General features: G+C 42.4%; 2 protein-coding genes across 13 annotated transcripts in view; both read right to left on the bottom strand.

The window, feature by feature from the left end:
* Positions 1-4,883: 4,883 nt before the first annotated feature.
* On the bottom strand, positions 4,884-26,056 carry ABHD10 (abhydrolase domain containing 10, depalmitoylase). Its single transcript, XM_034768433.1, has 6 exons — positions 26,023-26,056; positions 22,645-22,950; positions 11,625-11,811; positions 9,642-9,753; positions 8,615-8,752; positions 4,884-5,785 (listed from the first exon to the last, which is right to left on the bottom strand). Exons 1-6 carry the CDS (start codon positions 26,054-26,056, stop codon positions 5,444-5,446), a joined length of 1,119 nt encoding a protein of 372 aa, XP_034624324.1. The 3' UTR covers positions 4,884-5,443.
* The window catches only part of PHLDB2 (pleckstrin homology like domain family B member 2), a 102,019-nt gene continuing 99,777 nt past the window's right edge, over positions 25,690-27,931 (bottom strand). For all 12 annotated transcript variants that reach the window (XM_034790898.1, XM_034790927.1, XM_034790918.1 and 9 more), the window contains one exon: positions 25,690-27,375. In XM_034790898.1, coding sequence (XP_034646789.1) covers positions 27,235-27,375 — 141 coding nt within the window. In that variant the 3' untranslated portion in view covers positions 25,690-27,234. The remainder of the gene's footprint in view (positions 27,376-27,931) is intronic.

Raw genomic sequence — 27,931 nt, 5'->3', positions numbered from 1 at the left:
AGTACTTGCCTGGGCTGTTACACTTGAATCTGCACACAGAATTTAAATCATTAGATTTCTTGTACAGCAAGCCGGATCCAATTAGTATGCCACATGCTCTTAAGTTATACTTTGTATCTGGCAATGAATGGGACAGGAAGACTAATATAAAGAAATGATGTAGTACAAATTGTAATCATTATGAAAGCAGGTGAATTACGCTTGATAGAGAGAATAGGAAGGTACCCCGATACCTACAATAAGTCAAATAATGATTTTTTTTTTAAATCACTGAGATCAGTTATTTTTTAAACATATAAAATGCACAAGATGAGCGTCAGCATACATTTCTTAAAGGTAGCAAAAATAATTTATTTGGGCAGGTGGTCATTAAAAATATTCATTATCTAGGTGATTATATAAAGGAAGATGGAGAACAGATGCCACAGCCAAGTATCCCGTGGGATACAGAGGCATTACTCAGTGAGATTAGAATCACACCAGAACATGTGAGTGGTAAACTTCATGGTAAAACAGGGCATCCATCCAAGCCAAGTTTGAAGAACCTATTGAAACACATCATTATCAGTGGCTTGTAAATCTCTCTGGTATCAGGAATTCTTCAGCAGGCAGCTTCTCTCCACAGTAACTTTTTTCCTTTAGGCATCCCACCATTATTTTCAGTGGGATAGCCTTAGTTGGAGTATCAAACATAAATAATGTGCCAGTTTTTTCTCCACTATGTCCTCCCATGCTGCTTTAACCCATCCATGCATGTGCAACTGTGGTATGTAACCTATCAATCATTTAAACCAGCCTCTGTACTAGATGGCTGGAGGACAGCTAATATAACACCAATTTTTTTTTTTTTTTAAAAAGGGTCCTGAAGCAATTCTGGCAATTATAGACCAGTAAGCCTTATTTCAGTACTAGGCAAACTGGTTGAAACTCTAATAAAAAGCAGAATTATCAGACACATAATTGAACATGATTTGTTGGGGAAGAATCAAGAGGGAAAATATATGGGGAAAATTATGCCTCATCAATCTATTAGAATTCTTTGAGGAGGTTAAACAAACATGTGGACAAGGACAATCCACTGAGTATAGTGTACTTGGACTTTCAGAAAGCCTTTAACCAGCTCCCTCACCAAAGGCTCTTATCCCATCACTGCCTACTTGGGTTAACAGAGAAGATCCTCTAATGGATCAGTAACTTGTCAAAAGATAGGAAACAAAGGGTAAGAATAAATGGTTAGTTTTCACAGTGAAGAGAAATAAATAGCGGTGTCCCCCAGGAATCTGTATTGGTGCTGTTCAATATATTCATACGTAAAATGGAAAAAGGGGTAAATAGTGAGGTGGCAAAGTTTGCAGACAATACAGAATTACTTGAGAGTTAAGTCCAAAGCAAGGTGCAAAGAGTTACAAAGGGATCTGTAAACGTCCGGTGCGGGGGTCGGGCCCTCTCAGGGGCCGTCGGGGGCCAGGCCGGCTCACTACACGGCCTGGATCGGTCTCAGGGTTTCGCCCCTCTGGCAGGGGCTAGGCCAAAGGTACACGGCCTCTGCAATGAGCTCCTGCTCTCCGTCAGGGTCCGGCAGTAACTCAGGCCCGGGCTCCGGTCCTCACTGCCGGAGCTGGGGATTACAAAGTCAGTCAAGCCCCCCCCCGCGCTAGCTCAGGGCGGGGCAATAAACAATAGTTCGGGCGCTCAGCACCGTGGATCAGGAGCTGAGCCCTGACAAGCTCAGGACGTCCCAGGCCCTTATTCAGGGGAGGGCAACCCCCAATAGTCCAGGGGGCTCAGAACCTTCCTTCAGGCTGAGCAGTACAGTCAGGGGTTCAGGCCCGGCCCTCAATCAGGGCGGGGCAACAAACAATAGTCCAGGGGCTCAGAACCTTCCTGCAGGCTGAGCCCCAAACAGAGTTAGTAGGCCCAGGCCCTCAGTCAGGGCAGGGCAACAAATAATAGTTCAGGGGCTCAGGACCTTCCTGCAGGCTGAGCCCCAAGCAGAGTTAGTAGGCCCTGGCCCTCAGTCAGGGCAGGGCAACAAACAATAGTTCAAGGGGGGGGGTGGGCTCAGGTCTGGGTATCAGGAGCTGAGCACGGACAAACTCGGGACGCCCCAGGCCCTTAGTCAGGGCGGGGCAACAAACAATAGTTCAGGGCAGCAACCAATAGTTCCGTAGCGGTGTCAGAGCGCTGGCTGGAGGGGGAAGCTGCCACCCGTTAAGTGGGGTGGCAGGGGGGACACAGGCCCACCCACTCCACTGTGTCCCAGCCCGGGGCCCTAAGAGCGGCAGTCAGTCTGCCGCTGTGTTGGCGGGGTCCTGACCGCAACACACCAACATTGGTTCGCTCTCTGTTGTAGCTAGACTGGGGTCAGCTACCCCCGGGCTGCTTTCCATTTCCCCCTCCATTTGTACCTGCTCCCCGCTGGGCTCGGCAGCGGGGTCCCACACCATGGGTTCCTCAGTTCGCAGAGGGTCGTCTGGGTCGGGTTGCTCCTCCGGTGGCCAGTCAGGGGGGCGCTCGGGCTCCTCCTCGGGGTACCGTGCTCGGGGCAAGGGTGGCCAGTCTACGTCGGGGTACCTTGCTTGGGGAAGGCTTGGCCAATCCGCGTCGGGGTACCTGGCTCTGGGGAGGTCCGGTCGGCCGGCGTCCAGGTATCTGGCTCTGGGGAGGCTCGGTCCGTCCGCGTCGGGGTACCTGGCTCTGGAAAGGCTCGGTCTAGCCGGAGCTCGCACCGGCACGTCTGGCCTCTCCGGCCGCTGGGCTCTAACTGAGAGCTGGGGCCTGGCTCTTATACTTCCTGTCCCGCCCCTTGACTTCCGGGGGGCGGGAACAGGTGGCGGTGGCTCCGCCCACTTGGGTGCCAATTCAGGCTCCTCTCCCTCAGGGGCCGTCGGGGGCCAGGCCGGCTCACTACAGGATCTCACAAAATTGGGTAACAAAATGGAACTAAAATTTAATGTTGATGTTTTTCATGCATTTCATGCATTACTTTGCATTCATCATTCCAATTATACATAAAAAATGATGGGGTCTAAATTACCTATTACTATTCAAGAAAGCGATCTTGGATGCTTCATGGATAGTTCTGTGAAAACATTCACTCAATGTGCAGCAGCAGTCAAAAAAGCTAACATTAGGAAACATTAGGAATGGGATCAATAAGGTGACAGTAAATATGCCATTCTATAAAACCATGGTACAACCACCCCAGGAGTACTGCATGCAGTTCTGGTGACCCAATCTCAAAAAAAATATTAGAAATGGAAAAGGTACAGAGAAAGGCAACAAAAACCATTAGGCAGATGAAATAACTTGAGGAAGGATTAAAGACTGGGGCTGTTCAACTTGGATAAAAGATGAGCAAGGTGGGATAAGATAGAGGTCTATAAAACCATGAAAGGCATGGAGTAAAAGATGCATGTATCCTAACTTCTTTTTATTTAAAGCAGTCTTTATTTCATCTCTCCTGCTCAATTATGAAACCTGTAAGGCTTGTATTATTTTGTATACTGCCGAGAACCACACACACACATAAACCCTACTTCACAGAAAGTCATTCAGAAGTCCCTATATCCCTGCTAAATTAATAGTAAAACCGCCATATGTTAAAAATGTTAGGGGCTCGATAATCATGTGAAATTCTCCTGAATAACTTGCCCCTGTAGTGGCTTGAGTCTCAGTTTACCATAGTGGAGCAGTTTACCATTTGAATTAAATGAAACCAGTAAACGCCAAATGATTTTGCTTATGATTGAGGTGTAACATTGCTCAAGTTTGGTAATCAATTCCAGGCTCCCATCTAAATATGCTTATCTTGCAATTCATACACATAGACAAGGGTTCATTTCTGGATGAATAACTAAGCAACATTTGAAACTTAATCCACACATGATCCAGATACTGAGTAATTTATATTCTCAGTAGATGCATCTGACCACCCACCTTTTTGTTTCAGTTGTAAATTGTTCAGGTTTGTAATTTATTACATAGCTTACATTTGCTGTCTATTGAGTTGACTTGGTTACTAATTAAGTTTCCATTCAAGGGCAAGAATGAGTCAGCCATGGCCTCTCTTCCCTTTTCATTTTTAAACACACATTCAGAAGGTACCTTCCACCCCTCTGTAACAAGAAATCAATAGGGAGAAACCCAGATAAACTAAAGTATGGCCAATATGGTTACCTCACCCAGAGCAAATGCACCCAGCTGTCTGTTCTACTAGTGTTCCCACAACTGTAAATACTACGGAAAGGTAGTTACAGCTAAATAAAAGCCATTCCTAGAATGGATGTATGTCCCATTTACAAGTATGGCTAAGTCATTGATTTGTTGCAGAAAAGTAAAAAGTCAAAGTATCACAAACAGAGACGGCTGAACTGACTGGTTGAGTAGGCTTCTATGCTACACAAATAACCAATTCTACAAATAGGAAGCTCCACAAATGTTGAAAAGTAAGTATTATTTCCTGATATGCCAAGATCAAGTAGAGCATATAGCTTTTTAAAGAAGTGTTTTTGTGTATGTAAGTTTCTGCATGACATTAGGGAGGAATGCTAGGCAACTCCTGCTTCCTTGCTTCGCTCTGCCTTAAGAGGATTAAATATATTCACTAATGCAGAAATATCTAAATCTTTCAATGTAATTGACCTACAACTCTTATAGAATACAATGGTAGAGATCAACCTTAGGACCCTAGAACAATGACCATGTGATTACTTTTCATCTGGTATAATGAGCTTAGAAAGACATCTGTACAACTGAAGTTTCAGTTTTTAGTTATTCTGAGCAACTCAAAAATCAAATTTTGCTCATCACTATCCCAGGCACAAAGGACACTAAGATATTGTGCAGTTGTTTTATGGCTTAATATCAATACTAAAACTCCATTTTATATTTGAAGCCAGCTTTATTATGCTGCATTTTCCCCCATTCTATTTCTAGGGGCATTATTTAATTGAACATTTCAGGTACATATTTGGGGTGGGAAGGCTCCCACACAAGTTTCAGAACTCAGAAATGGAATAATGTTAAAGCATAAAACACAATATTTATTTTAGGATGTCAAAAGGAATTAAAAAATTAAGTTGTACTGTACAGTTCTAATAGTAGCAAAAATTAACCATTGGCACAAATGTAAGAAAGGTAAACATGTTTCAGTATAAAATAGCGTAGGAAACTTGAAGAAAAGTCACAGGAAATCAAGGTGGGGGTAAGTTTTCCAACAAACAGCAGCATTTTCTTCACATTTTCTACCATTTGTGCAAATGCAGCATTAAGAAAACACCTTTATTTACAAAACAGAGGTAAGGAGACAGAAATTAAAGCTCCACTTCCTTTCTTTCCTTCCAGATTCAGCAGTGTTCCATTGCCATAAAAAAAGTGAGGTTTTGGTTAATCACGGAAGAGATCTGAGTGTTAAGCTCATGCATTAGTGCTAACATGCAACTCATGCTAGGGTTGTCAGCTTGTCAATTAAATCATCAACAGTGTACACAAGAAGTTTCATGTCATCCTTCTCATTCATTCGGTGCTGACCAACTTTGCGGAGGATCACATCCACATCTGTGCTGACAACACGATTTGCAATTTGCATGGATACCTGCCATGGGACATCTTCATCCTTCATGCCATGGATAAGTTTTATAGGGCAGGTTATAGGAATAGGATTGCTCAACAGACAGTGATTTTCTGCTTCTTTAATGAACTCATATGACAAACAATAAAACCCTTCCTCGTTGTGTTTTGTTGGCAGCTTCCATTCACCCTTTTCTTCTATTTCTTTTTGGACCTGTTTAGAAAAGAGAAAGAATATTCCAGACAAATGTGATTCACTCTTATTAAACAAGGCAAGCAGACTCCTTGACTCTGTTTTCAGCACATTACTAAGAGCAAAAAAAAACAACCCCCCCCCCCCCAAACTCTTACAAACTTATCTTTACCAGTTGAGGTCAGGAGGCAGAAGAGGGGTGTATTGGACCCATTTCTGTAACCCTCCTGACATCTACAGGAGGGAAACACCCACAATGAGTCTCAGAAACTGACCTGTACCTCCCTCCCACAAACTTCAGCTATTCAGGGCTCTCACACAGCAGGCCTCTCAGCCATGACCCAGCCAAAAGAGTCAACAGCCCCCTACAACCCACAGCTGGTTTTAGTCCTTATGAAGTCAACCAAGGCTCGGAAGAGTTCACTAACTGTCAATGAGCGAAAGACTCATGGGGAATAGGGGATTTTCACTCCTTGGCCTCCAAAGGCTTGTCATGAGCTCTCTCCTCTATCACACCTCAGGAGGTCCACAGAAAGGGAAAGGTGGAAATATTACCTAATCTGCTTTCTCCCAGCCGAAGATCCCTGCACCCTCCAATCTCAACTGACTTCCCTCAAGCCTCCAGAGGCTCAGGGCTTCATTCCTTTGGACCTCACAAAGAAGCCACCAAGGAAGGGGACCCAATGAAGACAGGGGGGTTACCAGTGGGGGGAGGGAGGAGACAATTTGAGGCCTTTCTTCCCTCCTGTGGAAATTCTTTGAGCATGCAGGAGTTAAGGCTCACAAAAAGAGACACATAAAAAAGCCCATCAAAACCAAACGCTCCCACCCAAAGTTTTTTGGTGGACATTCCCTCCCTCCACCCTTGAGATGAGGTTATATCATAAGGTATCGCTAGCAAGAACCAAAAAGCTAGTACACTAGAGTTCTGCACTCAGGTAAACACTTCAATAATTACTGTGTCAAATTTGGAGCCCAAATTCAGTTCATTTCAAATTATGCAGAAAAATCCTACTTCAACCCCAGATCTAACCTACCAAAACTGAAGTCAGGTTCAAATGAAAGTAGTTGTCACAACTGCATCTGTATTCCCACTCTGTGGTCCAGCAAGGACGCCCATTTTAGGCTCCCAGACTCTCAGCTGTTACCTCTTCTGTTGAGAGACCCGTATCTCTCTTGGTCCTGACTGGGGTATTTCCAGGCTGCACAGCTCCCTGCCTACACTGTGAATTCCCCAGAAAGACAGACTACTTAAACAGGCTCCTAAAACCCCACCAGAGGGTGTGTGGTTTCAAGTTCATACAAGCTTTTACTCTGAACAAGCACCCATAGGCATACACCTTTCTTTCACTTGGGTCTTCAGAGACCATGAATAGGTAATCAGTCAGACAATGGTTCTCCCCTCAGGGCATAGTTTCAAAAAGGTTGTGATGGGAACCTGCATTCATCTCTCTCCAGGTCCTTTCTAACAAACCCATTTAACTTGGTTTGTTCCAAATGTTCCTTTTTGTCTGGCATATTGTTTGAAATAGTCCTTTGAAGCTCATTACACTTCTTCAGGATTTACTCTGGCCCCATCTCTTCCCCAAGAGATGTCACATACAATCCCAAAATAATACATCAACTTTGCATTCATGACACAAAGGATTCCAAAGCTATTTCAACGTAATGCAGTAAGATCTTCCAAAGATATTGCAGGAAACTGTCATATCTGTCACAGTAGTGATGGTATATGAAGTTACTTTCTAGCCTTTGACATCGAATAGTTACACTTACCTCACTCTTTCCCTCCCCAACTCTTTGCTCAATCATCCTGCCTATCATTCAGACCCATATCCCAGAAGTCATTTGATTCAGACTTCTCTCTAGGTCCTCAGTCAGGCTCTCCCTTTAGATCTTCTTTCTGCACAACATCTTTAAAAAACAACCTTCTTATCCATCCATGAAGCTAAGACTTATCCAAGCCCTAATCATCTCACGTCTCAATTACTGCAACATCCTTCCCTTTGGCCTTGACAAATGCCATTTTGCCCCATTCATATCCATTCAGAATGTTTCTTCAAATATCATTTTCTTAGTCTGCTGCTTGACCACATCACCACTCTTTTCCCATGCACCTCCCCTCCCCTGCGGTTCCCTTTTCTCTATCTTATCAAATATAAGCTACTTGTCTTCACTTTCAAGGCTCTTCATTGCTTATCCCCACCCTATCATCTCTCATTCACTACTGAAATGTCAATTCCTGCCTCTGATCAGTCCATGTTACCAGCCTCAATGGGCCACTTGTTAAATTTTCAAACCAGCATCTTTTTGCTTTCTCCTATGCTGCTCCTCATATATGTGAGGTGCTCCTGGTAAAAAGCGCAAAGCTACCTACCTCTTATCCCCTTTCATAACCCTCCTCAGAACTCTTTGCCATGATGCCTACAAAACCCTGACAACAGTTAGATTGCTGGTGAGATGAGACCACTGCCTATTATGCTGACCAATACTGTCTTTGTTCTCCATTCATCTGTATCTATCTGATGTCTCTTTTTCTTATACTTAGATTTTAAGTTGCTTGGGGCAGGGATCATCTTTTTGTTTTGTGCTTCTACTGTGCCTAACACAATGAGTCCCTGGTCCACAATTAAGGCTCCTATATACGATGGTTGTAAGAAGTCTTCATTTTAACTAATTCTGACAATTTCACTCAGAAATTTCACTATTTTGCAGGCTGTTAACTCAACACCATCTCTTACAGTCCATTTAACCATAAGATACACAATGAAAAAATTTAATAACGGGATTTCACACCAGTAAGTTTTCAAAATTTGCAAAAACAGAACATTAAAAGCCGTTAACATTTACCTCAAGGGGAAGTTGTTTAAAAGTTGTTACAAGATAGTCTGCAGCTGCAGCTACTCCAACTACAGCGGCCACCTTTTCTGGACGAGCTATTGCTGCATGAAGCATCAGCCATCCACCTAAGCTGGATCCCACTAGAATCTTAAAGTAAGATTTGAAAAACAAAACACACAAAATGATTTTTTATTTAAATTACCAATTTACCCTTTTTTAAAAAATCAAAATATTTTCAGCTTTGTTTAGCTACTTAAACCTGGGGCATAATCCTGCTGCCCTTACCCAGCAGAACTGCTGTCATTTCCAATGGAAATTTTGCCTGAGTAAGCATCACCGATTTGGCATTTAACTACTGTTTTTTGTTCATTGGGGCAGGTTATTGCTTTCTCAGACTGCCCCACTGTAAACAAAATGAGAACTGAAATGCAGTTGAGCATCGAGTACTTTTACTTTTTATTTTTCCAGCTGTTGAAGTGCTTTAACATCTTTAAAGAAATGAGCATTGTAAAGGCTCATTAATAAAAGTCAGAAACACACAAAACAAGTTTTAACACATTACAATACAGTAGTTCTAATAGTCATTCTGAGCTATATTAGAAGTAATTACTTAGTAGAATTCCCTCTCATTAATTTAAACTGAGCAGTATGTAGTATTTGAAAACGTCCATTGCCATGGTATCTATGCAATGGACAGCTTAACACTGACTTGACTTTATTTTGTTTTGAACTAAAATGATTTCTCCCCAAGTTGTTTCATTACCTAATCTAGTTTGTTTTCCATTTAGTGTTGTTCTACAATGTTATTTCCATTGCTATTAGCTTGTTGATCAGCACCTCCATCCCTGTGTAAGGTACTTCGTGACTGATACTTTTTTGTTCCATCTGAAACAACTCAAACTGGAAATGAGTACAAAGGTCGTTCTTTTCTTTTTTATAGAAGATCATTCACAAGGACCATTAAACTGTATTTCTGGCTATGTAATGCTTTAGCTTGGGAGAACAGCTTATGCTATATTTAAAAATAAAATATAACCTGTGGTCCATCTGTGAGTTCATCTAGTACAGACAAAACATCCTTCCTCCACTTTCCAACCGTACACTCTTGAAGATTACCATCTGAACTTCCACATCCTGTATAATCAAATCTGCAAGTTAACAGTCAAGATAAAAATTTAATATTACTTACAAAACAAGCTGCATCAGACAGTACCTACACAGAACAGGAACAATACTCTTCACTGTTAATCAGAATTAAACAATTGCAATAAAGACAACATACCTCATAATCATGGAGGTTTTCAGAAATTTCAGTTAAGAGAGAAAGTTACCGTATATACTCGATCATAAGACGGTTCGTTTATAAGCTGACCCCCCCAAGATGCATAAGTAAAAATGGAAAATTTTTATAACCCATTCATAAGCCGACCCTGTAATTCAGGGTTCAGCAAACTCTGGCTCCCAGGCCATGAGGATAAGCCGCTGGCGGGCGGAGATGGTTTGTTTACCTTGAACATCCGCAGGCACGGAGGTAAACCTAAGTAAACGAAGTGTCCCGGCGCCAGCTGCTTACCCCGACGGGCCGGGACAGCAACTGGTGGGGAAATTTTGGGGGGGGGGGAACTGGGAGTCAGGGGAATAACCCCTGTGACCACCCCCCACATGACCCCACCCCTAGCCTGGGACCCCCACACTTCCCTTCCCACCTTATCTGGAGCAGCTCAGACCTAGCTGGAGCTGCTCCAGCAGGCTGGCCAGCGCGGTTGCAGCCTGCTCTGGCAGCGCGGCCGCAGCATATTCCATCGGGCTGGGCCGGGCAGCGTGCTCCGGCGGGCTGGGCGGCGCGGCCACAGCCTGCTCTGGGGGGCTTCGGAGGCTGGGGGGAGAGCAGCATGGCCAGAAGTGGAGAGACTCTGGCACCGCCTCTTCCCTTCTGGCTCTGCTGCCTCTCCTTGCTCCCTCTGTTGGGGGGAGGGGCTGTGTCCCACCTCTCCCTCTCTATACCCATTCATAAGCCGACCCCCGTCTCTAGTGTTTCCCTTTTTTACTAAAAAAAAATGTGGCTTATGAACGAGTATATACGGTACTCTTGGACGTCAAATCATATACATAGGGATTTGGGAGGATGAGATAACTAGGAGATGCAGTGCACCCATGCACTAACTAGCTTTTTAAATCTGCAAATCCAAATTTAACTCAGACATATGGACAGGACTGTCCTTGAAGAATGAGTCAAAGACCTACATGATTTTTTCATTTTTAGATTTTCAAGTCAAGAGTTTCCTTCATATACTATACATGGTTCATAAATGTGTCGTCAAGTACTGAGACTGTACATCCTTTTTACACTCTGTACCTTCTTAAATAATGTTTCATCTGTTCTATGCGATTCATTTCACTAGGTATACTCCTCTAAACCCACTCAAGATACTTGACCAATAGACACTAATCTGCATTCATAAGAGTTAGCAGTTGAGTCATCATAAATAGCATTCTATAAGAGAGCTAAAACAAGAGCTCTGTCCTAAGGCCCAAATCCAGGGGCTCCAAGCAGGAGTCCACCAACACAGTGTCCCTTGCAGGATGGAGTTTAAGCATGCAGTAACTATTTAATTTATATGTATTAACCATAATATAAGTGAAGATTTCCATTTTCAAAGATTTTTCATTTTTATGCTGATAATCTTACTATTTCATGAAGCATATCACTCAGGTTAGAACAGAGATAATTACAATTTCAATGAGTCATGCAAGTGTGTTGAAAAATTCATTTTACTGATTTAAATAACTTCTGCATAGAAAAGATGAACATATCTCAGATACAGATTGATGGTAACACCATCACAAGAGGCAGACATTATCTCTTATATTGCATGCTTTCAATCAGATGTCAAAATCTAACAGGCTCAAGTGGGGGAGGAATTTTCAGCATCCTAGACGTATTTTCACAGAATTCCTCATTCCTGGCTGCCATACTATAATTCATGCTAGTTTCTCTAAACAATCTTCTTGACTGTACCTTACAAAGGCATGACCGAGAGATTTGCAGAAGTCCTGAAGTGCAACTGCTTTCTGCCCATTCATATTTGAATTAAGGCCTGGGAGGAAGACAACACCTGGGTTCTTGCCCTTTATCTTATTATAAGCTAGATTTGGACGATCAGGTCGACTAAGGAAACTGACTGATGCCTTCTGTCTGCTGCAAGCTTTAAAAACACAAAAAAAGACATTTTATAAAGAAAATTATCATCAGAAATACTTAAGTACTTGAGGTAAGATACCAGAAAACATATTAGAAATCATCTTGAAACAAAATATTTTAGTTTGAGTAAAATACTCAATCCCAACAGAGTTTTGAAATTATGTTCAATACTATCTATTAGTACAATTTCAAATCTTCTGGGACCACACAGCAATCTGGGTGAAAAAAGCAAGATGATATTCAAGTCATGCAATACTAACAGTTTCACTCTGTAATTAGAAGCGTGGTTGACTAAGCCTTGTCAGTTTTTAAAGGGTTTGCACACAACTGAATGTTACTGAATCTTGATTTGTTACTAATTTCATATTTCCTCAATAACTTTAGTTATCTGGTTAGTTTAAAGTTATTTATTTGTGCTTCCTTATTATTTGCCTCTCTGCTATTCTGAAGTAGTATGTTTTTCAAAATTAATCTTAAGAAGTGAAGTTTTTATTTACATGGTACCATAGGTGTGGAACAAGCTACAATCAAAGGCACCGATCCTCCATAGAGAACTACAAACCCAGCCCATCTCCTGCCCAGAGTCCCACTGTAATCAATGTTAAACAGAATGGGGATAAGTTGGGAGGAGGTGAGAACAATGAAACAATCTTGGATTTTTCCACCATAAGAAAACCAATACATGGAAGTAACATTACTGTACTAAGAGCCCAACAGAAATTCAATAAATAAAAAGTTAGTCAGACTTTAGTAGTGCAACTAATATCATCGCAGTAATGCCAACTTAGTCTGGAGACTATTGCTAGTTATTTTGTTCCTTTTCAATTGATACTTCAATATTAATGGGGCAATCAGAAATTTGTATGTATGTTAAAACAGTTTTTTTTTTTTCAAGACTCATAATTCCATCCTAAATTGCTGCTACTTATACAGTTTTAACAAGGAAAAAAATCTAACACATTTTTCTCTTTTTTCAGCTTACTAATAAGGAAAACCTAGAAGTCTTAGAATTTCACCTGGTGGAATCTTTGAACACCATGTTCTCAAGTTGCCCGAAAAACAAACAAACAAACAAAAAATAAAAAAAAAACAAAAAATCTGCAGGCGATTTAAAGGGCCCGGGCTCCCTGCAGCCCGGAGCTCTTTAAATCACCACCGGAGCCCTGCCGCCCCTACCCCAATATAACGGGGTTGCAGCTATAACGCGGTAGGGATTTTTGGCTCCCCACGACCGCATTATATCGGGATAGAGGTATATATTTAATTACTTCAGTTCAATGACTAGTTCCTTCAGAGTTAAAAATCTCTCTCTCTCAACCCTGAGTGGAAAAAACAGCAACACTGGTTTTCCTCTTTCAAACTATGCATAAAACTAATCGTAGATCTTATTTTCTTACTAATTTTAAAACCTTGAAGGACATGTGGAGACCTGAAACAATAAGTTCAATTCACCAAAGTTTAAATAACACTTGCTTTGCTTAATAAACATTCATTTTAAATTAAAACATGTTTTGATACTTTGTGATAAACTTTTTTTCTTATCCAGCACATTTTATAGTAGTTTTATTTGATTAAATAAATTGTAAAATATTTTTGTGCATTTTTAATTGAATTTTTATCCAAATACAGCTTTGCCAACTCACAAGTTAATCATCTAGTAAATAAGAAATACATCGTTCATCATTTTCTAATGTCATAAAGCTAAAAATTAAGGAGTTCTATATAACTGCTTAAATGAGCGAATCTAGATAGTGTGTCCTTGTGGTCAGCAAAAAATATCAAGTTTAGTATAATGGCTATATTGAGGTGCAAATCAATGTGTTTTAATGGTTTTCAAGCAATGGAAAAAAACAATCTTTTTATACGAAAATAGATAAAATGTAAAAATATAAAAAACTATTAAAATCAATGACTTAAATCAAGATTCTTGCTTGCTGATTTAAAGCATAATTAAGATCTGATTTAAAATCAATCCACCCTGCTTTAAGAAAAGAAATCATACAAACAGTTATAGAAACTCTTCAGGCAACATTGCTGCTTGCTCTGCTACAGCTGTATTTGGTATTTGAGTCTGGCAAGGCCTAAAGCTATCCTGAGATTTATGGCTCAATCATGAAATGATTAATTTGGCAAAAGCAGCTTTTAGACGTTGCTAGAAATATGACAACCTCTGCAAAGTCTGATCAATCATGAGAGTTTGGGCTGATAAGGTAGAAACTGTGATCAGGAGTTATTGTTTCATTATCTTTTCACATGTTATCTTGCTAGATATTTTTAGCAAAGGAGATCTATGGAAACCTTAAACATTCTCCTCTTTACCACCTGAGGTTCAGTAAAGGTCTTATTAAGCAAACTTACTTTTGTAAGTCTCCTCTGGACTCAGTTACTTCAGTTCCAAATCCCCCTGTCCCTACTAAATCATTTAATAACATCAATGGAGACACTATCTCCTTATTATGCCAACACTAAAATGACAGTCACCTGTCTAGGCTGTTTACATTATTGATACAAAAAAGATTGCCTGCATCATTTCCCCCCACTGGGCTTTTGATAGTGGCAGGTCTGCTTTGTCCGATCAGAAACCAAGTTTGGCACACTTTCTGTCATTCTGAACTTATCAATGGCCAGAAAAAACACTTGCTATGTATTAATGCCACTACTTTTCAAGCTAGATCCTTGAAGTTGACGGGGTTTATTTCAGTTAATGTGTATTACAACCTCATGCCTCTTCTTCTGGTTCCTCTAATGAATTGAGCATGCTCAATTCTCGTCATTTTTCACATTCTCCTTTGTAATTTTAATATTCTGAGTCAGTAAAGAACAAAATTCAGATTCTTGGGAGCATTAAATTTTAAGCAGTGATAGTCAAGCACCAAATTTCAAATCCTTAAACCATTCTAGAACCAACAATGAGCTGCTTGTAATCGACTATTCCATCTCATGGCACCTTAGCTAAGTTATTTAAGTTAACCGTATCTAACTGAAATAACTGTTCAATTATGTCAATTAAGTACAAATGCTGACACACACAAAATGATGCTTAATTTCAAATTAAAAAAACTATACCCTTCTACTAGCAACACTGTAGTTAGACAACCAGCCTCTGAAAAGCAAGTTCAAGTACATTTATTGCTGTACAAAAACTTCAGACAGAGACTGAAATCCATCACTTCTTTAAGAAGTTACAACAGCAGTGTTCTCTAGATTTAATTTCATAATAAAATGACGCTCAGAAAAGCCTCAATGAAAAGACAGAATTGCCAAATGGGCTTTCTGAAAACTGAAGTCCTTTATCATAAAAATATTTCATATATATATATATATATATATATATATATATATATTAGAGAAAAATACTCAAGTGGTACAAACCCTCCCGCGCGCCCAATTTTGAGAGATAGCAAGATGTACCAGTAAGTAAACAACAGTGTGCTCCCATGAACTCACTGTCATTAGGCAATTTCAAGTAAGTTGACAAATTTGCTGACTCAAAATGAACTGGTTATTTTTGGTGAAAATTTTACCAGATTAATCACACACACAAAGGCAAAGTTAGTTTCTGAAGAGTACACACCACTAACATCCTAAAAATATTTTGAAGTCACTGTCATACTTAGACAAGTTTCAGAGTAACAGCCGTGTTAGTCTGTATCCGCAAAAAGAAGAACAGGAGTACTTGTGGCACCTTAGAGACTAACAAATTTATTAGAGCATAAGCTTTCGTGGACTACAGCCCACTTCTTCGGATGCATATAGAATGGAACATATAATGAGGAGATATATATACACACATACAGAGAGCATAAACAGGTGGGAGTTGTCTTACCAACTCTGAGAGGCCAATTAATTAAGAGAAAAAAAGCTTTTGAAGTGATAATCAAGCTAGCCGAGTACAGACAGTGTGATAAGAAGTGTGAGAGTACTTACAAGGGGAGATAGAGTCAACGTTTGTAATGGCTCAGCCATTCCCAGTCCTTATTCAAACCGGAGTTGATTGTGTCTAGTTTGCATATCAATTCTAGCTCTGCAGTCTCTCTTTGGAGTCTGTTTTTGAAGTTTTTCTGTTGTAATATAGCCACCCGCAGGTCTGTCACTGAATGACCAGACAGGTTAAAGTGTTCTCCCACTGGTTTTTGAGTATTTTGATTCCTGATGTCAGATTTGTGTCCATTAATTCTTTTGCGTAGAGACTGTCCGGTTTGGCCAATGTACATGGCAGAGGGGCATTGCTGGCACATGATGGCATATATCACATTGGTAGATGTGCAGGTGAACGAGCCCCTGATGGTATGGCTGATGTGATTAGGTCCTATGATGATGTCACTTGAATAGATATGTGGACAGAGTTGGCATCGGGGTTTGTTACAAGGATAGGTTCCTGGGTTAGTGGTTTTGTTCAGTGATGTGTGGTTGCTGGTGAGTATTTGCTTTAGGTTGGGGGGTTGTCTGTAAGCGAGGACAGGTCTGTCTCCCAAGATCTGTGAGAGTAAAGGATCATCTTTCAGGATAGGTTGTAGCCATTACAAACGTTGACTCTATCTCCCCTTGTAAGTACTCTCACACTTCTTATCACACTGTCTGTACTCGGCTAGCTTGATTATCACTTCAAAAGCTTTTTTTCTCTTAATTAATTGGCCTCTCAGAGTTGGTAAGACAACTCCCACCTGTTTATGCTCTCTGTATGTGTGTATATATATCTCCTCATTATATGTTCCATTCTATATGCATCCGAAGAAGTGGGCTGTAGTCCACGAAAGCTTATGCTCTAATAAATTTGTTAGTCTCTAAGGTGCCACAAGTACTCCTGTTCTTCTTTTTGTCATACTTAGAGGAATCAACTTCTTGTTAAACAATTTTAAACTCAAACTGAAGCCAGTCTTCCCCGTGAAGTCTCTTAATACAGTAGTTATTTTAATAACAATAAAACAATATTTTCAAGAGTCCCACTGCAGCTGGATAAAGCACCAATACTGGAGAAGATATTTCAATAAGCTTCTCCGTTTAGCAGAAAGAACCAATCCCAAACACAACAAGGAAAGTAACTGGTTGAGCTGCTGTTTAGAGGATGATCAAGTTACCAGTTAAATATAAAAGGCTTATGATTAATAGGGAAGGGAAAATTTCAACAGAGATTTAAAGCCAAATTTTCATGTTCTGTTCACTCAAGTGAGTGGAAACAAAAAACAAAACAAAAGTCAATTTTTAAGTTCAAGAAATGCATTCTAATAAAAGGAAAGCTCCCTAGGCCACAGGAATAGGTGTATTCTAAAGGCAGCAGATTTACTCCTGATAGGAGAAGCTTCCTGTGCAGCTCTAACCCCTTCTGGTTATTACTGGACATGGCAATGTTGAGTGAAATGGGGCTGTAGCATGGAGACATGGGGCAATTGCTAGAAACTCAAGGGTCCCTGCTCCAAAATGGTGATAAATCATGGACTCAACATTAGACTCTACATATTGCAACAAAGATCATAGAATATCAGGGTTGGAAGGGACCTCAGGAGATTATCTAGTCCATCCCCCTGCTCAAAGCAGGGCCAATCTCCGGACAGATCTTTGCCCAGATCCCTAAATGGGCCCTTCAAGGATTGAACTCACAACCCTGGGTTTAGCAGGCCAATGTTCAAACCACTATGAAAAAAGTGATGAACAGTTAAGAACTGGGATCTGTTTTTGATACCATTTTATTAAACCATAATGACTCCATTACTAGGTATCCCAACCCTATATAATGGGAAGAACAGTTACTTTTCAGCAACTGCTGAAATACTGACACAAAGAAACTGGTTCAGGACTGAGCTTAAACCATAAAAGCAAGGAAACTGAGTGATCAGTTCCTCAATGTCATTTAAATGTAGTTCTCTAGTTCCAATGCCATCTATAGAAAGAGTGGAAAGCCCCTACCGTGTACCTAAGAGGACATGATGGACTATAATGATTCCTTGGAGCCATTATTTATTGTACAGAACCAGGATGAAACCAGCATTTTAGTTGGAGTTGTCAGATTGATCATTCAGATAAAGAATACAACATTTATCCTGTCAGCTAAAAAGCCTAAGCAAAAATATCTGGTTCTCTCTCTCCACATACCATAAGAACAAGAATCCAGTTATCAAAAAGTAAGAGGGTGTGTGACAGAGGAGATACCAAATGCTGGGGTCACCTGTATGTTTGAACTGAAGGCTGCATCTGGAACAATACATGTGTGAAAATGTGTAGTACAAAAGGCTATCTCATTTGCATGCTATTTCTGTCCAGTAGGATTCTGATAATTTATCATTCCTGCCCTCCTCCAAGTTTTAAGATGAATACTACCACTATGAACAATGCTGCTTAAAATTCATGGTATACAGTGAAGATAAGTATCTCTCTGTTGTGGTCGTCTTTTTTTCCTGTCTCTTATTCTATTTCTGCTTGGAGGTACAATAACAATACATTTAGTCTGTCAGATGTGCATTTGCTTGGAAAAGAGTATACTTATACAATTTCTAATTATCATCCGCTAAATAGGTACAGATTCCTCACTGTGTGGTTTGGGGGATTTTTGCCAAAGCAGACACACAAATTGTTCTTATAGTTCATGTTCTCCCACTATCCACAAGTTACTGAGGTTTGAAAATTTTCCATTGTCTTGCACATATTAGAACAGTTAAATCAGAGGGTCTAGTTAACATTAGACAAATCATCTACATCAGGGGTTTCTCAACCTTTTTCTTTCTGAGCCCCTGCAATATGCTATGAAAACTCCAGGGCCCAGCAGATGGAAGGGGAAAGGGCAGGCTTGGGGCTTTAGCACTGGCCACTGGGCAGGGGGACTCTTGGCATAGTTGATTTCTATTTTGGAGGGGAGCAAGGCCTGGTGGGGCTCGGGCCAGCTCTGCACAGCAGGGCCCGGGGAGGGAGCATCACCTCCACTCCCAGACTCACCTCAGCTGCACCACACCTTGTCTGGGTTGCGGGGGGCATGCATCCAAAAATTTTAATTCAAAGGGGGGGTGGGGAGGAAGCTCAGCTCAAAAAGTTTGAAAATCACTCATGGTGCAGGGAGAGGGGAAGCTAGGGACAGTATGCAGGCAGGGGGGTAGCTCAGGGTGCATTAAGTGAGTAGCTAGGAGCTATATGCTGGGAAGTTTGCGGTCACTGCTCCAGAAGGGCTCTGGCCACCCCAGAGACGGGTCCCCCTACTTGGAAGGCTCATACTGGCGGCAGGAGCAGCTCCCAACCCCTTCTGACTGAGAAGCAGCCACAGCCCTGGGCACCAGCAGGAGGAGGAGCAGATGGGGGGCACTGTGGCTGCCCACTCTATGACACTGCCCCACACTGCTTGGCTCCCCACCTCCAACCTCGCCAGGAAGCGGGGTGGGGGGGGGGGAAGAGTGGAGCTGCCTCAGGACTATCCTGCTCTGGCACTGCAGTTTTGGGGGGCAACATCTCTGGTCCCTCCCATCCCCGCAACTCCACTCATGTCTTTGGGCTTCTACCCCACAAGGCATCGGGACTCAGGGCTAGCAGATCCCCTGAACCTGCCTCAGTCCCCTAAGGGGCCACAGACCCCCAGTTGAGAACCACTAGTTTCCATTACATAATTATAAACCAAGTCAGGTTTCTTATTGTGGTATTGAACACAATAAAGAATTGTTAGTTTAGTTAGAGGAATACATACAGGCACACTAATTCAAGATGTCCACAAACAAGGCTTTTCACTTTTGAAAACACAGACTAGGCTGAAGGCTTCAGTGTCATTCAGTTTGATGCAAATTTTACACATTGGAGAGATTAAGAAAATGCTGATATACTGAATACTTCAACAGACCTCATGGGTTTCTATAATATTTAAATTAAATCCAGTTTTTAGCAGCTTTTCAGTTGTGGATGAAGCAAAGTGATTTGGGACCATTTCCCCTCCTATATATGATCTATGAAATGCTAAGCTGAGTATGGACCTTAGAATATCAGGTCAGATTCTTAAAGCTATGTCACTAATGAAAAACTAACGCATCCCCAAATAAAACCTGCTGGGCCTCTACAATATTAATTCAAGGCTGACCTAGTGATGTAGTTCAGTAGATACAGAAATGCTACGCATTAAAACAAGTGGGCGACAGCATCACACCACAGAACTGTCCTGCAGCAACTAAGATCTAGTCTCCTGTTACCCTAAAGGCTATGTTCACAACATCTCCTTTTTACTTACATATGTGCACAAGTAATTACAACTTGCAACAGATGCACTATGCTGATAAGAGAGTAAATATTGACCATTGCTCTTTAAAGCCGCTATAGTACCTTTCGAGCAAAAATTTAAAGTCAGTCATTTTTGAAGAATTGTTTTTTAAAAAGGATTACTGTCACAATGAAATGCAAAAAAAAAAAAAAACCCTAGAGTTTTTCAGTTCGCACAGTGTATTTAACAGCATTGTCTGTAGTCTGGTATATTATCTTGTTCTGTAGTTGAGGGGGTTGTTTTCACATCAAAGAAAATTAAAAAAAAGAATCAGTACAAGCTAAAAAAAAAAAAAAAAAAAAAAAAAAATCTAGTGCGAATCTGGGCAGACATAGAACCTAAAAGCGATGTTCCTCCCTTCATCAATTTTTTTTTAAATTGGTCCTGAACCTACAATCTGATCCAGCCAAGCAGGCAGATGCCTGAAAAATTGGAAAGCTAATCTGGGTTTATCAATTTCTGTACGGCAACTTCTGTGTTCTCCACAACTCATTCAACTCAGCACAAACATACAAAAAAGAAGGATCTTTGGGATACAAAACACTGTTCATGGTAAACAACTTTGAATATATATGTTACCACACCTTGAGCCCTTTTTGTCATGACTCCTCTTTACTTTCCTCAAAAATTGCACTGACAGATAGTATGAGATGACAACACATGAACTATGTAATTCATATTTTATATAAGGCTTTTAATCCTGAAGTGCTTCAAACTACACAACACAAAGTAGAAATGACTGCAGTTCAAAGATGAAAAGTGGTAACACTCAGTATATAGTACAACACATATCGATGGGAGAGGAGTGTATAAAACAGGAGAGGGGAAAGGAAAAAGAATTTTGGCCAAAGGAACACTCCTGTACTCTTACACTCCTTTTCTATACAGTGCTAGAAAATTGCATCACTTTAACTATACTGCTATGGTTTAGCAGTGTAAGTGGGGATGCAGTTACCTCTGTACAAAAGGAGTTTGTATTGGTATTGACAGTCCCATGTAGGAAGGGGAATAACTACCAGTAAATCAGCTGAATTTGTTCACAGTTGTAGCTCCAGTTTAAGTGGTATATAATAACTTATTCAAAAATCAAGTTCTCTACAGCCTCTATATCCAACGGGCTCACAGACTGATTTTGCTAAACTGGTTCAGAACTCAGATTCCGCTGAAACAATATGGTTGGATTGCACAAACAGACTAAATTATATTTCAACCGATTTCAGAAACAGTTATACAGGTAACAACAATCTACTGATGTTGGCCAGACAAATAATTGCACTTGAACTTGAGTTTTAAATTAAATTTAGCTTGAAAACAATGTAACTGGGTCTATCTGTACAGCCTGGTGATAATACTTAAGCAGTAAATAAGCTAAGTCTGTCTCAGATCATTTTGGTGCCATTTTCCTGGCGTGACAGATTTGAAATATCTCAAGAAATACTATGTGAACAACTTAACATTTCCCCCTTATTGTTTTATTGCAAGGGCTTGCAAATTTTGCTCCAGTGAAGGCACGGACCACAGCTTCCTAAGGGCTCATGGCTGCTTTTAATATTTATTAAAGCAAGCTACAGTCAGCTGAACCCAGCATACAGCGTCTTAGGGGAAGTCTACTCAGATCAAGGTAGAGCATCAAAGGCAGTGGGAGCCTCAGGAAGGCATGCTGAGCCTAGCCACACCATGAACAGATGACAAGGCAATGGCGGAATGGGTTGGACCTTAGCTACATGTCAAAAGAACTATAACAGGGTTAAAAAAAATCTAGATAAATTCATGGAGGATAGATTCATCAATGGCTATTAGCCAGGATGGGCAGGGATGGTGTCCCTAGCGTCTGTTTGCCAGAAGCTTGGAATGGATGACAGGGGATGGCTCACTTGATGATTACTTGTTCTGTTCATTCCCTCTGGGGCACCTGGCATTGGTCACTGTTGGAAGACAGGATACTGGGCTAGATGACCCTTTGGTCTGACCCAGTATGGCCATTCTTATGTTATGTTCTTATATTCTTAAGGCTGGCTGAAGCATTCTCCAAGTTGAGGCCTGAGGCCTGAGGCCTAACGCCTTCCTCACGAGCCCTCCAGCCCTGACATCCCCACCATGCACTAAGAAAGAGCTGCACTTCTGAAAAAGACACTACATGTATGTATGCCCGTAGAACACCCTGCACAACGGTCCACGAGAAGATCAAGATTAGGGTTGCCACCTCTGAAGATGCACACACCAGGGCACCCAGGATGATCCTGAGCCCGTAACACTGGGTAGCTGGCAGTATGGGCCAAGCACGCTACAGCCTACCTCAGGCAGCTACGTCAAGAAAAGAAACACTCCTGGGAAAAACCGACGGGTCTTAATAGCACAGCACCAAGAACAAGTGACATCCAACCCTGGAGGGCCGAAAAGCGTGAGGACACCCCCAACAGCACGGGCCAGGTGGGAGTCAGAGGGATCACGTGCTAACATAGCTCCTCCAAAGACCCCCGCCCCCTACGGCGCCACGTGCTTCCCCGCGGGGCTACGGGCAGAACCCACGTCACGGCAGAGCGCGCCCAGGCCCCGCCCCCGGGGCCGCCTGAGCCGGGCTGGGCGCCGATAACGGCCTGGCCCCGCGCTTACCCAGCAGCTGCCCTGGAGGCCGCAGCAATAGCGAGACGCGGCCGGCCCCGGACTCTGCGCAGCGAGCAGCGGCCCTGCCACAGATCAGTCCCCGCCACCATAGCGCCCAGACCCCACCGCCCGCCGCTGCCATGTCCCGGCCCCGCGCTGCCCCGCGTGGGGTGAACGTCCCGCCCTCGTCGTTCCTCGGCAGTGCGGGAAAGAACTGAGCATGCGCCTCTCTGAGACGGGGAGGTTGTGCGCATGCGTTGTTGCGTTCCCAGCCTAGTGTGCGCTCTCCAACGTGATAGGGACGCTGCGTCGGCGCTTAAGGACCAGACTACGAGAAAGTGCGTGGGCGCCTGCGCAGGACCAAAACAGGAGGATTGCGCATGCGCCTCCACCCGCAGGCGGACAGGGAGGGGGAGGACGCATGCGCCTTGAGGCTGAGCCGGGAGAGCCAGCCCGTTCTTCTCTTGCTGGGGGGGGGGAATCCTCGTTCCTCATCGCGCCAGAGGCGCAGGCGCCGCCAATCAGCGCCAGGGAGCGCGTGGCCAGCCCGAGGCAGGGGGAGCCGTGCTGTGCCGGGGGGGGGGGCATGTGCCTCCCCCCCCGGAGAACATCCCCCTCCTCCCGCCTAGAGTCCAGCTTTCTAATTGCAGAAAACCGAAGGCCCCGCCCCCTGCTCACGCCACCCCCCTCCCTTACTAACTCAATTGCACTGGGCAAGGGGAGGGATCCAGCTGGGGGTATGGCTTGGCTGGGGCTTGGTGGTTTGGGAGGGGGCTCAGGACTGGGACAGGGGGTTGGGGTGAGGGCTCCAGCTGGAGGTGCGGGTTCTGGGATGGGGGGGTTGGGGTTTCAGGAGGAGGCTCAGGGCTGGGGCCGAGGGGATCGCAGGGCAGGAGGGGGGTCAGGGCTGGGGCAGGGGGTTGAAGCATGAGAGAGGGTATGGGGTGCAGGCAGTACTGCCTTCAGGAGGCCGGTAGGGTTATCATACGTCCGGATTTTCCCAGACACGTCCGGATTTTTGGTCCTCAAATCCCCGTCTGCGAGGAAATTCCCAAAAGCTGGACATGTCTGGGAAAATAGGGAGGGGTCTTGGGGCTTGGATCCGGGCTGGAGCCGGAGCCGCTGCGGCTGGCAGTGCTCGGCCGTCGGCCGGTACCACTTGGCCTGGGCCGGAGCCAGGCCAGAGGCGCTCGGCTTGGGGGACTGTTTCAGGCTTCCCCTGAACATTTGATTCGCGGGAAGCAGGGGAGGGAGAGGAGCAGGGGGCAGAGTTGGGGCGGGGACTTTGGGGAATGGGTGGAGTTGCGGGTAGGGCCAGGGCCCCGTGGAGTGTCCTCTTTTTGTTTTTTAAAATATGGTAACCCTAGAGGCCGGGGACAGAGGAAATCCATGCGGTCATGGCTCCCAGGAAGCAGCGGCATGTCCCTCCAGCTCCTAGGTAAAGGGGCTGCCCGAGGGGCTCCGTGCGCTGCCCCTGCCTGCAAGCGCCACTCTGAGTGCTACTCCACAGCCGGCCAATGGGAGCTGTGGAGTCAGCGCTCAGGGCTTGAGCAGTGCGCAGAGCCCTTTGGGCTAAGGTGACCAGATGTCCCGATTTTATAGGGACAGTCCTGATTTTTGAGTCTTTTTCTTATATTGGCTCCTATTATCCCCCACCCCCGTCCCAATTTTTCACACTTGCTGTCTGGTCACCCTACCTTGAGCAGCCCCTCCGCCTGGGGTTTGGAGGGACTGCCACCACTTCCCAGGAGCCTTGCGGAGCTGCCGGGGATGGAGCCTGCCTGCCCAGCTGTGGGCGGCCAACCGAATTTTTAATGAGATGCCAGGGTCCCTTTTCAGGGTTTATATAAAATAAAGTTGGTAGTTTTAGTCCAGCTTTTAGGCGTCCACAGCACAAACCCACCATTTTATATTTGCAACCTTATTGGGAGTCTCAGCAGATGAATCAAGGATTACATAGGCCATAGAGACTGAACTAACATCTTCTGCCTTCAAGCATGGGAAAAAACTTGAACTTTTGCTGTTCCCGTTCTGTGGATAAATAAAAATTAAGGGCTGGCAATTCACAACTCTCAAACTAAGGTTTATTACAAAAAGAAGGAAGGTTAATGAAAGATATGCACATGCAATGTAGGCAGGTAGTACTCTTCAAAAGATAGTTTTTAGGTACAACATACACCTATACTTAAAGATGTATTTTCCACAGTTCTTTTATGGAAAAAATGATTGGATCATCAGATTTCAACTACTTTTTGCATTTGTCAACAATATTAATTATATGCAATGGAAATGATGATAGTGATAAGAAAAGCAAGTCTGTTTCATAATGAGAAATCAGGCCAATATTTAAAAATAACAAGCATATTTTTAAAAACATTTATTTAGAAGTCTTAATCGCATCATGCAGGATACAAAAATCATTATTAGAAAACTTGTATAACCATACATTAAAGTAAAATCAAGGTACAATCACAGAAAAAAATATACTGGTAATTATATAACTCAAAGCAACTATTTTCTGGTATTGTTTTTTTGTTTTAAAATCATTAGATTACAAGTTTCTTGTAGCTGTAATCTGCACAGAAATTGAAGATAAAAATTATTCCTGGTGATAACAGTTCCATCTTTCCCGATTCATCATGTCAAATCTGGCACACATCAAAACCAATAAAATAATTCTAGAGCAACCATGTCTGATCTGTGCATATCACAAAAAAATTCATACCCATTCATGCCAGATATAGGATTTTAAAAGTGCAAAACTTTCTGCAAGCATAATTTCTTCTGCTTTCAGATTTTAATTTGTTTAATCCAGGGGTGGCCAACCTGAGCCTGAGAAGGAGCCAGAATTTACCAGTGTACATTGCCAAAGAGCCACAGTAATATGTCAGCAGCCCCGCATCAGCTCCTCCCACCCACCGGCAGCCCCACTGATCAGCACCTCCCCCTCCCTCTCCACACCTCCCGATCAGCTGTTTTGTGGCATGCAGGAGGCTCTGGGAGGGAGGGGGAGGAGTGAGGGCACAGCAGGCTGAGGGAAGGGGTGGAGTGGGGGCAGGGCCTGTGGAAGAGCCAGGGGTTGAGCAGTGAGCATCCCCCCGCCACCTGTAGCTCCAGCCATGGAGTTGGTGCCTATACAAGGAGCCGCTTGTTAACTTCTCAGGAGCCACAGGTTGGCTACCCCAGGTTTAATCAAAAGCCACTTTCTTCTTTGCTTTTAGTGTGATTTCTTTAATTAAATGAACAATATGGCTCTTACAACTCCAGAATACTAAAATAAGGAACTATTTGAAGATTTGCCTGAAGTCCAGGTTTTATTCAATAATAATTTATTTTTATATAATCGTCAAGGGCTAGAAAGCAGTTTTTAAAAGGGAGAACATTTACAAGGAGCATACATGAAAAAATAGGTCTTTGCCATGTTTGCTACTTAAAAGTTTTTATTTATAATACTGTTTTAGTATGCGTTCTCACAACTTGCCTTTCTTTGTGCTCTACCCTATCATACGGTGAAATTCTAGGCCAGTGTATACTTTGAACAGTCTCACTGGCTGAGGTCAATGGGAGTTTTCATGCAGACTTCAATTGGGCAAAGATTTTACCCATTGATTTCAGCACGTTAGCTTTAGACTAGAATCATATCTATGGCAAGACTGAACTCCATACAACAGAAATTGCTACAGGAACCAGCCAGAGAATCAGTTCAATGCCTCCTGCAGAGAGATTGCAGAAAACTTATGGCAAAGTTAAGTTAGATACTCTTGTCTCCATTCAGTTTTACCTTGTGAGAGAGACCATCTTTGTGAAGCTATTGCTTCTTTGTTGTGCTTTACGTAAATGACTTGACACATACAGTTTATGCAACTGGTAATTTAAATGTACAGAATACTGTAACAATTGAATTATATTAAAATTTAGGAAGAATTTTGGCATTGTTCCATTACACAAAGCTAAAGCGCAGCTCACAATTTGAGTTCATTCTTATACAGGAATCATGTAAATCTTTGGCTCTGTAGTATTTTAAAATACTAAGACAAGAACTACATGTATTGTAGGCTGGTGTGTTTGGGTTTTTTCATATATATATATTTTTTTATAAAATACATATAAGTACAAATTTTAAAAAGCCATCTATTTACCTATAAATGTCAAATACTGCATATTAAAAATATATGCTATTATACTGTTCTGTTCCGTTACTAAAATGTTTGCATACCAATGAGCACACACAAACAATTCTGTAAACTGTTTAGTTTGTATTTATGAAGACATCTTCTATATAGAATTTGTAAGAAATTACTATTGAATCAATATACCATACTTAAGTTGACTTGATTACTCATGATAGAACACTATGACACTTTCAGTAGCTTTAGTTCTTTTGCTATTATAATGATCAACTAAAAGAAGCAAATAATCTTACTTTCACTCGTGTGTATAAAATCTTTTGATTTTGAGAGTTTGTGTGCACATCATAGGGAGAATACTTGTGACAGTTATCAATATTGTATATGGCTTTTCAAATTCACTTGCATATGGCTAAATTCATGTATAGGATTATTGCAATATGCCTTGTGAATGAACTCTTGCACCATTTTATTATAACATGAAGTGGGTGTAGCCTTCTGCTCCTGTAACTATAACATCCATCCATATCCGCATGGCTTCTGGCGTTGGAGCAACCATGTAATATATTCGGTCATGAGTCTTAACACTGAAAGTGAGTAATGGGTTAGGACTCTAAAATAAAAAAGAAGCAGCAAAATCAGTTGTATGACATGAGAGCAGTTTATTGACAGTGAGTAAATTCCTGTATTGGGAGACTGTCAAGGAAAAAGCCAGTTGAGCAATGGCTACTTCACATCTCATCCTGAGTAACTCAGGATTTGCTCAACCCCATTCTGCTACCTATAGCAGGAAACAGGTGTTGAGAGTATTCAGGCCTAATGCAGATACACTGTATGACTTACTCCTAAACTGAGCAGCAATATGTGAGACCAAATGTTGCTTCATCTCTAAACCACAATTTCCCCTGTGCACCTGCTGCAGCAAGTGATCAAAAGTGATTTTAATTCTTAAAGTCCACTTCTTGAGGATGGGTTGAAACAGCTCACAGTCCTTCCAAAGTGCAGATGCTAGTCAGGGGTACTCCTCACAGGGCTTCAAAATCAAATCAACTCCCATCTTGGGCTAGAAACACAACTACATCCCCTGATTTAGGCCACCTGTAGCTGCAGCTCTAGTAACCTAGGATGAAATCCTGGTCCATTGAAGTCAGTGGCATAATACTCATTGA

The sequence above is a fragment of the Trachemys scripta genome, chromosome 1 (genome assembly GCF_013100865.1).
Source record: "Trachemys scripta elegans isolate TJP31775 chromosome 1, CAS_Tse_1.0, whole genome shotgun sequence".
Lineage (NCBI taxonomy): Eukaryota > Metazoa > Chordata > Testudines > Emydidae > Trachemys > Trachemys scripta.
The sequence above is the reverse complement of the archived record's forward strand: the minus strand, read 5'-3'. Positions and strand labels throughout refer to the sequence as shown.

What these genes read in the sequence shown, in the direction of transcription:
- ABHD10 (XM_034768433.1), bottom strand. Translation starts at nt 26,056, where the DNA reads ATGGCAAAGACCTATTTTTTCATGTATGCTCCTT. An exon ending in TTTTTTCATGTATGCTCCTT is followed by an intron (nt 22,951 to 26,022) that starts GTAAATGTTCTC and finishes CTGGTCCTTAAG; the next exon opens with CGCCGACGCAGCGTCCCTAT. An exon ending in TTAAACAACTTCCCCTTGAG is followed by an intron (nt 5,786 to 8,614) that starts GTAAATGTTAAC and finishes TTTTCTAAACAG; the next exon opens with GTCCAAAAAGAAATAGAAGA.